General features: G+C 36.2%; 1 protein-coding gene across 1 annotated transcript; it reads left to right on the forward strand.

The window, feature by feature from the left end:
• Positions 1-178: 178 nt before the first annotated feature.
• On the forward strand, positions 179-5100 carry LOC128243319 (vacuolar protein sorting-associated protein 4A-like). The gene is made up of 8 exons (XM_052961023.1): positions 179-273; positions 1162-1229; positions 1721-1878; positions 2487-2608; positions 2848-2999; positions 3180-3348; positions 3666-3777; positions 5066-5100. Coding segments are annotated over exons 1-8 (810 nt in total). The 5' UTR covers positions 179-271; the 3' UTR covers positions 5093-5100.
• The last annotated feature ends 8902 nt before the right edge of the window (positions 5101-14002 follow it).

The raw sequence follows: 14002 nt of genomic DNA on the forward strand, positions 1-14002 counted from the left end.
GCTTCTATTCTGAATCCCTCAAACGGGTAAAGTTTCTTACCACCATAATCACCCTAATGACATTTATTAACAATTTCGTATGTTAGTATTCTACATGTATTGGTTTTCCAAATATACAGGTATCCTATATTTAGCTCATAACCTCAGTATCACATGCATTTAGCCATACTGTATGAACTGCTATTTTTACAGGTAAACACAAGTCTATTGCTTTATAATACGGATCATAAACGGTGACATTCTTTGAAGAGGAGTCTGCAAGTTCAAAAAAATGTAAGCTTATACGTTCTTATGTTTGTACTCAGTAGCTCAGATTAATCTAATTTAATGAATTATAAATATTGCAATTTATGATAGTGGTGTCACAGGCGTCTGAATCATTTATTGTCACTAATATGTTGATATATACATAATTTTATACATATACACATATATCAAAGGCTCTAAACATCTCCAGATGTGTTGTTTATCTCATTTTATGTACCCAAAATGGCTCGAATCAACATTTTAGTGACAAACACTGATTCAGACGCCTGTGACTGGAGTATAAAAGCAATCTTCATTATGCAACATTAATGTGTATGTGTATGCAAGTTATACACACTTTATCACAATATGCATTTGGGCTTAGAGAAGATAAACAACCCCCATTTATGATAAGAGATGAATAATTAATGCTTGTTATATACAGTTCATTTATAAGTAAAGTTTTCACTTAAAGAAGAATACTAACAACTTTGAATATCAGCATAAATTGAAATTATTTTTTGACTCATATGATGATTAAATAACATTCAATACATTTTTCGGACATTTAATAAAGAGATGTAATTTTATGAATGTTATATGTTTCATGAATTAGTAAATACTTTCTTTTCAACAAGAAAACGTGTTGCCTACTTACCTAAAATGTAACTAAGGGAGACAAATCTTGATATACTGCAGTATAATTTCACATTGTAGTTATTCATACTGAATTTTATGTTTCATATATAGCTAAGCCTGTAGTACTGTATTTCACTTAATGCTTTGATATGAATAAATAAAAATGTATCACCCTTTAAGATCTTATAAATCGAACACATTCCGCATGTTGCTGTAGTAAATAATCCAACAATGTATCAAACCGTTCCTATGGTAATGTGTCTGAACTATTTGAAGGGAGGGCGAACGTGAAACGGCTCCTATAGAAATCAGCGCCGATCATGACGACGATGCAAGTATTTTAGGTAATATTCGTGTTATGCCATTTTCATACTCAGAAAATCATAGCAATTTTGCAAGACATATAATAATTATAATTCTGTTTTAATTCTACATATTTTGAAAATAAGTTAATCGTTTCGTTTGTAACATTTCTTTAGAGCGCAATTTTCAGCTACGATTTAATTGGCCGGTTGAAGTAAACCAATGCAATCTGTACATGTATGGATCCTTCACGTTGAATTGAGACCGCCTCTTTAGTAGTAAAGTCTCTTTGATAATGAAATAATACTTTGATGTGAGAAGTCGAATGACAGGTCATAGATATTGGATATTTCCCGGCTTCAAAATCTTAAATTACTAAGCTCACTTGCAAACAGTTGTATATGTCATGTCTGGGGTAAAGCATCCTCGGCAGCCAAGCGTGTCATAACATAGTATAGGTTATGATACGCTGGGCAGCTGAGGATGGGGTCAAAGATGACTTTTATACAATCGATTACAATTACAAATTTAGCAGAATTCGAGATGCCTGAACATCGGGTGGAGTGGACAGACGTAAAGGGAGCCCAGGATGTAAAAGACGCCCTGAAGGAATGCATCCTGCTGCCCCTCAAGTTCCCCGCCTTGTTCAAGGGCATGCGTGTCCCACACAGAGGGGTTCTGTTGCTAGGAGTCAGTGCCGGTGAAATTATCATGAATCATATTATTTGTGTGTAATAATTTTAAATAACAATTATAGTCTTAATTGATTCACGTATCAATAGAAATGTGTCTTAACTATAATTTTTAATGTATTATATAAAGTGATGTTAGATATAAACATTTTTGTCGTTCCATTTCTTTAAAGCTGCACTCTCACAGATTTACCGTTTTGACAACTTTTTTATTTGTTGTCTTGGAACGAGCACATTTTTGCGTAAATATTTGCAAACCAGTGACAAAAGACTGCTGACAAAAGATCAGATCGCAGCTTTTCATATTTTCGTCCCAAAATTGATGTTTTATGCATTTTTCTTAAACCGTTAGTAACGGTTTGAGCCATAAAACATTATATTTGGAATGGAAATATGAAAATCTGCGATCTGATATTTTGTCAGCAGTCTTTCATCACTGGTTAGTAGATATTTACGCAAAAAAAATGCTAAGCCCAAGACAAAAAAAAAGTTGGAATAACGGTAAATCTGTGAGATTGCAGCTTTAAGGCTCTTTTATACTCTAATCCACACGTAACACATCCCTTTAAACGTATGGCAAATCATGAATGGGCGGCATACTTGCAGGCTCCAGGAACCGGAAAGACGCTTCTTGCGCGTGCTCTTCAGACGGAGGCCGGACGAGACGTCACCTGCTTCTACGTTCACGCATGGGACCTTCTCGGAAAGTACTCAGGCAATCCGGAAGAGTAAGAAAACCAAGTGCTTAAGAATGTAATTTTCCTTTGCTTAATTCTGTTATTCGGTGGTAACAGGGTAAACATGTCAAAAGTAAGATATATGACTTCTGGAATCGATTCAAGTTAATAATTATGTACATATTTAAACGAAAGTTCAGGTAACAGTTATATTCAAATGAAAGATAAAAGTATAAGTTTAAAAGTTACTTAATAAAAACTGTTCTGGCAAACACTGTGTTTCAATGTAGGAAATTGCGGGCTCTATTTTCGGCAGCCCAGTCCCGGGAGCCGGCCATCATATTTCTGGACGATATTGAGGTGATCGGCTCAGACTCGAAGAACGACCGGAACCGGAGGGCATGCAATGAAATGTTGATCGGCTTTTCACAGCTCCAAAACAGTGAGTAATCCTGGGTGTTTGATAAAGCATAACTACTCAGTACACTATGATCCGGCAAATTAAAAATGCAATATTCAGGATTTTTAGGTGAATTCCATTCATGCCTATGTTAAAACACTGTGAGGCGACAAGCCATTCAAAGTTCTATTTTATCTACGCCTGTAGTGTTTTTTTTTTCAGATGTGTTTGTGGTAGGCCTCACCCATGCGCCCTGGGCCATTAACCTGGCGTTGTTGAAGCGATTCAGCAAACGGCTGTATATGCCTCTTCCTGACACGGACGCACGGACGGACATACTGGGCGCCCAGCTCCGCTCCATGGACCACACGCTCACGGAGGAGCACCTCCGGTTGGTGGCTGTTTGTCATACATATTCATATCGGTGTATTTCGTATGTTCTGGTACATACGTTTTTCTCTGCATATATTTAAGTTTGAAATAACATTTAAGAATACAATGAAAATCAAAGCGACTAGCATTCATTGGACACCGTTCCACTCTCATCCTTGTAAGCTTTATTAGAAGCAGCGCTAGATGCGAGTTGTTTAGTGAATCAGACATGCTGGAGCCATATAAATCGCATATATAGTCCTAGTAAATTCTAAGAATGTCTCAATATATCATCATGATATAATTTTTATATCACCTATTAATATCACTATGCAGGAGCCTTAGTTCCCGGTGCGCGGGGTACAGCGGGTCCGACCTCGTAGTGCTTGTGCGTGATGTCGCCATGGAACCCGTCCGCAGGCTCCAGGCCGCCACACACTTCAAAAAGGTGACATTACAGCCATAAAATACTAGTAAATTGGACACTAGTAAACGTATTTCTGTTAAACAATCAGTTCATTATGGGCAGTATATGGTATATGGTTTCCATTCGTGTCAAATGTGTTGTTATGTAACCCAAGTTGGTTTTTGTTGTGATGGATTGTATGAAACAACGTAGGTCGCTAAGACACACTATAAGTGCATTCAAAATATAACGTGTTGGGGCAGATCTTCATTGTACCATACTATACTGACACAACAATCGGAGCATCTTGTCCATATTCATTATAAACTACCTCGAATATAAGGCAGATTACACAAATTCAAAAGTGATTACAGAGTATCTAATCAAACCATGGTTATACCATCTCATACCATTGGCTACTTTCCATCTGTATAGACTTTGAACCTGAATGGTGTGACATAAACATGTCAACCTTGCTGGATCTGCTTGATCTATTTGTTTATTTACATTTTCACCACATTGTTCTGTACTCAAACACCGGATATGGTCATACTGACCGGACCGGATATTACCGAATACACAGCGGTTACGTTCAACCAGTGTTACTTTTCTGATAAAAAGGTAACGCTGTTTAGTTACGTTGAACTTTCTCCCTATAAACGGTTTTAGGGGACATAAGAAACTAGACCCCAGTGTTATCTCGCGTGCAAATTGGTCAATTGACTATACAGAGTACAGCGAAATTATTTAATAGCGTCTAACGTTTATTTATTCAAAGATTTTCAGTAAAGGAACTATTTTAACTTAACCTCGCATTTTATAAGTACTACATACTGTCATATTCATACTATATTGTGATATTTATATTTAACTTTCTCAACTTATAACTTTATGTTACTAAATTATGTAAAGTGGCTGTGATACATCTACGGCAATATTTATATTAATGCATAAAGACTAACTTTTAATGTATTTGTACAATTTCGATTACAGCTATATTATTACTTAAATATGCAATGCCTCCCTATGCTAAGCCACCAAAACAAAGGACCACAATGGAAATAAGAGTTTTCTCTTTTTTGTGTCATCCTTGGTTCGGTGTGCCTGTCATGGCTATTGAAAATATCATGTATGTATAATGTTATTTACTATACATGTTGTTTATTTTAATTGTCCATGTATGTGCATTCCTTACTGGAATAAATCTATCTATCTATAATGCAGAATTTTTACATTTAACTACTCTGCAAGTAGATGGCGTAGTATAAAACCGAATCAAATACAGAATACACAGAATAAACGGACTCTGGGCTGCTTTGTTATTTTTCAGGCAAAAACGTCGACTGTCTGGCACTAAACTTAAGTAAGAGACAACAACTTTGTAATCGTCACCGCTATTTTAAGTTTAATAACTGCTTTTACAAAAACACCGGCATACATGCATCCGGGGAAATGGCCGAGGGGTTTCAAACAAGCCAACACTGAATATATACATGTATTGTCCTGATAACCGTTTTCAGGTGAACAAGTCTCAACTAGAGGAGACCACATGCTCCGAGGACGATATGAACATGTACATCCCATGTGCACCCGATGACCCTGTTGCCATGGAAATGACCTGGACCGAGATTCCAGAACATTCGTTGGGGCCTCTTCCCGTTAACATGGTAATTGATTGTCTTTGAGGACATAGTTAAGCTTTTTTACAGCTCTAATATGTTAACGATCAGTCACGATATTTTTCTAAGATATAACAGGATGAACCAAGTTGAACATGTTGTTTAAGTTTCTTTATGAATACGGCCCTAAATTTCTTCATAAATGTTCATTTTTATAAATTTTATAGTCGAACATGCAACTACATGGACAGTATGCTGGAACAAACATTGTATGATGCATTTAAATTTGCGCTAATTTGGCAAGCGACGACACGGGGAAATGACGTAGGTTATCTAGAGAGAGGTGGAGGTTGCGTGGCAGTGTTCACATTATATGAAATGTGTGTCGCACGAGTGTTAAGGAAGAGCAGGCCAAGGCTGTCGTAGTCAGATCGTAAGTATGTATAGATACACGACATTGACGGGAATGACGAGCGATTGTGTAACAATACATAGGACATTAGTCGGACTGTTGTGGGTTCAACGTAGGACAATCGTGGGACTATCGTTGGAAAGTCCGATTCTGGAGACTCAAATATCAAGGTATATCGTTAAACGGTTGTAGGATGTCGAAGGGCATTGCGCGACAGACCTTCAAAATAAGCCTGACGTCATTAAGAAAATACTGAAGTAACATGTTCAAAACTCGAGACTGGAGCAGGAATTTTCGTCACAAAAAAACCTGAAATTCGTACGACTCTCCCACAATTGTCCTACAATTTCCCCGAATTTCTGTCGTAGACCTGTTTTATACCTGTAAATAAAATTGTGAATGATGAACGGACAAACAATGGACACTATGGCTTCCCATTGAAGGAGCTAAAATGTATTCTCGGTATTACATTCACATGTAAGAAAGACCCGTGGTGACATTTGAACTTCACGAATTCATGATTTTTCTTCCCGCCATTTCTTCACAAATACACTAATTTAACTTCAAAAACTCGCGATTTCAACAATGAAATTGTCAACAACAAAATCGTGAAGTTGAACTGTCACCTCGGTTCCTCCGTACTGGTAAAGCTTTAAAGCTGCCTGTCTATTTTAGGAGGATGCACTCAAATGCCTTGAGAAAACAAAACCAACTATTTCACAAGATGAACTACGGAAATTCGACGAGTTTGATGAAAACAAATGTTGAATTGCAAAAAGATTATCCAATGTGATAATAATGGACCTCATGAGTTTCCCTCGTTTTGAATCTCAATAATTCCACGGATAGTGACCGTGCAGATTTTCAGATGTTGGGCCATTTCTAGCATATTCCAGAAATTTGAGGAGGAAATAAATCAGAACTAAATATGGACTCAAGTCTGGAGATATCATTTCATTCATGATGATAAATGTGAGTTTGAATTAACAGGGATATGATAATAGACCAAAAATACAAATCCCGAAAATTTAAATTGAGAATGAGGGATCCAGCCTTAAGACATTCACATCTATTTTAAGATACTTTCAACCATTTCTGATGCGCATGTCAAGCTCTTAATCCTGATAATAATCAGGATTAATCCTAAATTGGAACATCCCCGAGCCTTAGATGTGTAACTAGACACTAGACATATGTGTACACTGGCATGACTTAACACTAGCAGTAGCAGCACTATGTACACTAACTATATAGTTTACAATCGGATACTTGTAACTTTGAACAGTTTTATAATGTAGATGTTTTAAAGGCTGTCTCAAAATGTCTTTCTTATAATGATAAGAATACAACGTTATCAACCAATAAAATTGCATAAAGGCAATCATGAAGTACTGGAATTAGTCATTAAGAATATCAACTTTGCGGGTGTTTAAGGTCCGCTTACTGCCACTCAACCGATCAAATTTCCCTTCGTCAGTTTGCGTTGACAATGTGTCAGCCAATGAGATAGTATTCTAAGACAGTTAGATGACCATTTAATAAGATGGCCTAATAATTAACTATTACATATGAACTTCATTAAGACCTGCTTTTAAGTATCACGTTTCGGTCCCCAAGATGCTTCCAATAGCTGTACATGAACGGCCAGAATATTAATTAAAATTTTGTTTCACTTATAAAATAAATGTATTCCGTTTTGCGTTGGAGGAACTAAGCCTTCTTTTGTAAGCAAGGCCAAGTACCAAGACATCGTTCAGGAAGGCCCAGTACCAAAAAGGACAGGTCCAGAAAGGCCCAGTATTAAAAATGTCCACTACCAAAAAAGGCCAGGTCCAGAAAAGCCTAGTACTAAAAGGGCCCGGTCTATAAGGCCCAGTACAAAAAAGCCTGGTCCAAATAGGCCCAGTACCAAAGAGGCTCTGGTCAGAAAGACCCAGTACCAAAAAGGCCCGTTCAAGAAAGCCCAGTTCAAAAATGCCTCGTACAAGAAGGCCCAGTGCCGAAAAAGCCTGGTCCAGAACCAAATATACGTCATACAGGATGGACCGGTCCAGAAAAGCCCAGTTCCAAAAAAACCGGTTTAGAAAGGCCCAGTGCCAAAAAGGCCCAGTGCAGGAAGGCCAAGTACCGAAAAGTCCTGGTCCAGAAAGGCCCAGTACTAAAACCAAAAATGCCCTATCCAGAAATGCCCACTACAAAAAAGGCATGGTCCAGACAGGTCCAGTTCAAAAGGGCCAGGGTCTTGAAAAGACCAGTACACAAAAAGGCCCGGTCCAGAAAGGCCCGATGCAGTAACATGTTGTTTTCATAAACCTATAGAAGCGGACAATCAATTTTTTCACATTTATGTTTGGAACATCGATTTCATTAATTCAGAAATCGCATTTTGCATCATATTTGGATTCAGGAATTACATCAACACCTACTTATATATTGAAACATGTAAAATCCATGTCTTTGACATGCATGTGATATGAGCTTAGTATCAACACACAATTTACAATATTAAATACCAATAGGGTTGTTCATTTGTGCAATGAAAATGAAATTTAAAAAAAAATCAACCATAACGTTTCTTACTGTGAAACATCTTGTGGGGAGTGAATCTCGAGTGAATACAGGACACTTCTTCAACTAAATGTTACAAAACTGTTTAATATGAAATAAACCACGCTATTTAACCAACAGAAAATTTATTTCTTTAAACATGTCTACTGTTACAGGCAAACATATCATACATGTGTACACAGACGTTAACTAATGCTGCAGAAATACATACAATAATTCATTACACAATGGGGAAATATGAAAGAATATTTACAACATGTGTTAGATTTAATAAAACAAATGCATGTATGACTAAGGACTATTATTTTAGTAGCAACATGTATATGAAAATTAATCTAAGACTGCTAGTGTTAAGTCATGCCAGTGTACACATATGTCTAGTGTCTAGTCACACATCTAAGACTCGGGGATGTTCCAATTTAGGATTAATCCTGATTATTATCTGAAAATTTCCAAACACATGTAGACTAAGATTTTCTCCCTTTAATCCCTTGAACTTGAATACATATCTGTACTTGCAGGGCTGTGAAGGACAAAACTCCACTGGTAAAACGCAGAATTTCTTTCTCCTGCAAAGAGTGTGAAGTTAAGATTCATAAATCGCACAAAAATTAAAAAGATTCTGCAAAACATCTTAAATTTAATATGCATGCATGTAGTGTATGAAAATGTGAACACTGTTTGCACTTTTAAAACACAATATTGTCTTACACAATAAAAGCATGAGAATAGGAAGTGTATGCAATACTTGTCTATTATTCCCAGTGGGTCAAGTGGTATAACTCAACAATAAATAAACTCAGTTATTGTCCTTGATACACAAATGATCATTCAAACTGGTAACGTGTCATAAAAATAGTATTCTTTTACGGCCAAAATCATAGTATTGCATGAAGACATCAAGACATCAAGACTTAGACAACTGTTAGAGCTTTTTCATGATAGCCAGACAATGTATAAAGACATGCCTACATACAATATACTGACATGGGTTGTTTAGTCATTTTCAATCAAGAGCAGGTTTACAAAAGGAACCAACAAATAATCAATGTTTAACTACTGTCTAAATTTTGCGTAGATCGGATAAGAAAGGGTTCTCAAGCTGAATTATTAGATCAAGGACCATTATACTGTCATGCAAAGGATAATGTTGGTGTTTGAATAGAACAAAGCTGTGATGAATAACTAACTACTGCTAAAGTTTGATTGAGATTCTATCAAAGCTGAATACTTTATCGCGTTAGTAAGTAATTGAATACAGACGCACTGACAACAGCCTTTGCGCCATCGCATAAGCTCTCCTGGGTTCTTCAGTAACAAGTTAATATCATATTACTTAAAAGCTGCACTCTCACAGATATACCATTTTCACAACTTTTTTGTATGCGAAACAGCACATTTTTGCGTAAATATCTGCAAACCAATGACAAAAGATTGCTGACAAAAAATCAGATCGCAGAATTTCATATTTCCGTTAGAAAGTTAATGTTTTATGGTTACTAACGGTTTAAGAAAAATGCATGAAACATCATCCTTTGAAATTAGATATAAACATCTGCGATCTAATTTTTGTCAGCATTCTAATATAACTGATTTCCATGGGTTTTCGCAAAAATTGGCTCGTTCCAAGACTAAAAGTAAAAAGTTGTCAAAACGTTCAATCTGTGTGCAGACGTCAGTATTGAGGTGAAAGACGTCCTTAAGCATCCCGTGTGTAAGGTTAAACATACACTCTTTAAAAAGGTAAGACATTGCCTAATCCTTAATAGATATTGGTGAGATTGGTGGTATTTGTATGTGTCAGTCCCTCACTCAGGAGGTTTTGGGTGTTAAATTCCCACCATGGTAACTCCTCATAAAAAAACTGAGGTACTGGTTGCTATCAAGGAAATAAACATAAGAGTGATACTGTAAGCTATCAACTTTCACCAAAATCAAGTTTAAAGAAATCAGTATTTACTAAAAAAAGAGTTAAGAATTCCTTGCTGTCATAGAAAACATTAACCTTTTACACCATTGTCTCAATAAATCCACATATTCACCTTATTAGGCATCCCTGAGATGGCTAATATAAACATTTGTAAGGCAATATTCCATAAACTGTTTTCTGCCTTGGCCCCAAGAAAATTACCTGTGACTTCCTATTTGCAACCTTTGACCAAGCTAAGTATTACTAGGCTACGGAATACCCTGTGGATAGCGGTGAAAGTACACTATTTGTTCTTACAGATAAATACAACTCCGGGATGATGAAGTTCAAATTTAATCCTGAAATCAAGATTGGGAACAATTGATTTCTGAATATCGTAAAGTTATAAACTTCATTATTTGCTTGGCATATGCATTTAAAAAAGTAAGAAGTACCTTGAAATTGTTATAAATGGGTTTGAAAACATTTTCAAAAGTACTCTAAGCCCCTCAACCTTGCTGTGGCACTGGATTAATCATACTAAAACTTAAAAACCTTGTCAAGATTTTGATATCATTTATCATTCCCGAATACATGTAGTTCGAAAAATAACATAGGGAACAATGATTAATAAGACCTTAAAAGAACATATCGCAGCCACACTTAAGGCATTCCTTCTAAAAATCAGTTGAATGCAGATATATCACATCGCTATTTAAGTGTAACTACTTCAAATAAGAATGATCAACCATTATTCTATTTCCTGGTATGAAGTATCATTTCCTTCCATGTCACAAATACACATAAACCAGATGGAGGGCATATGATATATTTAGGTTCTCTGTTATTGCTTTTGTAAAAAAAAGTGCACGTATGCCAAATTAATAATAATTGGTTTAACGTGACAATTCCGTACCCAAATTTATTGTATGGATCGGAATGTGGGTGTTTTGTTGTTTTTCTTTTAAACTCCTTAATTCTGTCAAGAAAAACAAGGACAAAAACAAACACTGAAAAGGCTATAGAAATTTAGAGTCGCTGGTGTTTTAGTCTGTAAGTCTAGAAATGACAAATAAACTATTGATTAGTTTTGGCCTTTCCATTGTGATACATTTATCAAATTAGTTTTAAATCAAACTTGTGTGACAAGCTGAAAATTAAATGTAAATACAATTGTTTTTTTTAACGAAACAGGTACGTGGGATGTGAATGTGAATTGGGACAAATTCATTGAACTCGCCGTCAGCTATCTATAAAAATGGTTCACAGTAGTTTAATTTGAGTTGGCAATGTTCCTTTGAAATCCTGTAATAACATCAAGGTATGTTATAGTTTCAGTGTCATCAGTCTTGTCGTCATTAAACATGGAATTGCAACCATAGTCACTCATAATACATTTGATATATTTACATAAACCTTAAGTTCACCCATAAAGAGATACATTATAGGTGTATGTGGCTGGGCTTATTATACCGGCTTGAATATTTGCCAATGAATGACTGATGAGAAAAACAATGAAAAGCGGACAAGGTTAACACATGAATGCGTTGTCATATATCAGTCATGGTTTACTTTGCTAATCATGTGTTGTTTTAGTTCATGCGGATATTCAAGCTATACTATTTACCCTAGCGCCAGCGTCGCCGTCGGCATCACACCTTGGTCTATTACTATATTTATATGACACCATGTGAGCACGTTTAAGTCATTATCTCAGGAAATACATCATGTATTGTATTGAAACTTTTATGTTTTCCAAACTATCTAACCTACTTAATTAATGACGTAAGATATCACTTAATATTTGAAAACAATGCAAATTATGGGCCTTTATTATTTGACTTAGAAACTCTGGTTTAGGTTTTGCATGTAAGCACATATAGGGTAATATCTCAGCATCTACTTGATGTATTGCATTGTGACTTTATACATTGGTACTCAATCATCAATCCTACCTACATAACCAAGTTAATGTATTAAATGTAAAAAAATGGCCCTTTATGATTCAACTAAAAAATTCTGGTTAAGGTTTTTCACGTAACCACATTTGAGTCAATATATAAGCAAATACAAATAAAAATACAATGTATTGAATCAAAATTTTAGACAGTGTTCCCAACTATTCAACCATCTTTATTAATCTAGTTTGATAATTCTAACATGCATATAATCCAAATGATTGCCATTTATTATTGAACATAGAAATTCTGGTTAAGGATTTCCATGTAAGCACACACAGATTTATATAGCAGCAATTACCTGATGTATTGCATTGAGACTTTAAAACATGGTACTCAACCACCCAACCTACTTGAATAACCAAGTAAGATAACTGTATTTTGCTCATAATGACCCCTTACTATAATAGAGACTAAGATATTCTGGTTAAGGTTTTGTTTAAAAACAATATTTGTCCTTCCTCAACCACATTTGCAACGTTGAAGGCTGTTTTATTAGCCAAACACCTGACAAACTAATACAGGCGTAGCGAGGCTCCCATTCACGTCATTGTTAATGTTCTCATGGTAATGATTATGTATTATCAATGTTTCATGCACCTCAAAGTGTACATTGAAATTTTTCATGATTTACCCACTTACACTTGCCATTTTGGCTAAATTCTTTTTTGTATAATAACGTTATAATTTACATCATATATTGTACACACAGACAACAGTAACGTTGACATGCCCCACCCTTTTGCCACGCCCCCACCGCAAAAAGGGTGGAGGCGTGTCAAAAGGGTTGATCCTGTCAACTCAACTTCGGTTCGTGGTTTTTCGTTTTCTATGAATAAATTTAAATGACATTTTCTATAAATAGGTATTTTTGTACATGGCTTATTCGAATGCAGGAATGTGTATCTAAAACTTAAAATAATCCAACCCAGGCATCAACAGATTAATCGAAAAAAAATTGTTACTTATCGATGTTTTTGGGAAATCAATCGTGACATAATTGTATATACAATGCCATATGTAGAAGGAAACATGTTTAGGAATCTGTTTCCATTTTTAAGAGACTTTCAAGTTACGAACAACTGTAGAAGTGTGCGGAAAAATGTGAGGGATTTTTTTGTATGGGGGGGGGAGGCGGAGAGGAAAACGTATAGATGGGAAAGATAGGGTTATGGAACAGAGCTGGAGGTGTCGAGCGGTATGCAATAGTGAGAGGGGATTGAGAAGGAGAAATAAAATGTGGGAGGTGAGGTGAAAAGTGAAAATGTTACGGGGGAATGAAGGTAAAATAGGATAGCAAAAGGTGGTACAAGAGGTGAAGGTAGAGGGTAAATTGATTGGATAAATGGAGATTAAGAGTGATATGACACATGAGAGAGGGGAAAGAGAGATTTAGAGGGGAGAGGGGTATAGAGATGGGAAGAGTGAGAGTGTAGGTGGGGAGGGTGAAAGGAGAGTGAGATGGGATATTAAAAGGGAAAAGGCAGAGTTAGGGATATGAAAGAGAGAAGTGGAAGATGGAGAGGATAGATGGATACGGGAAATTAAGATTTAGAGAATAGATGTACACTAGCGGAGGACACCCCTTAAAACCGTCCGAGTTAACTTAATTTAACATTGGAGAACACAGTAATGAAATATGCCCAAAATTGATGATTTTGTACTAGAAATTATGCGGGGTGACGCACTCAGCAACCAACCCTGCCAACACTTTAAACCAAATAGTTTTTGGTTCTGAAGGAGGTGCGCAAGTCAAACTACGCCCTACTTTATGTCAAATCCTGGAACCGCCCCTGGGTGT

This window comes from Mya arenaria, chromosome 8 (genome assembly GCF_026914265.1).
Source record: "Mya arenaria isolate MELC-2E11 chromosome 8, ASM2691426v1".
In the NCBI taxonomy this organism is placed as follows: domain Eukaryota; kingdom Metazoa; phylum Mollusca; class Bivalvia; order Myida; family Myidae; genus Mya; species Mya arenaria.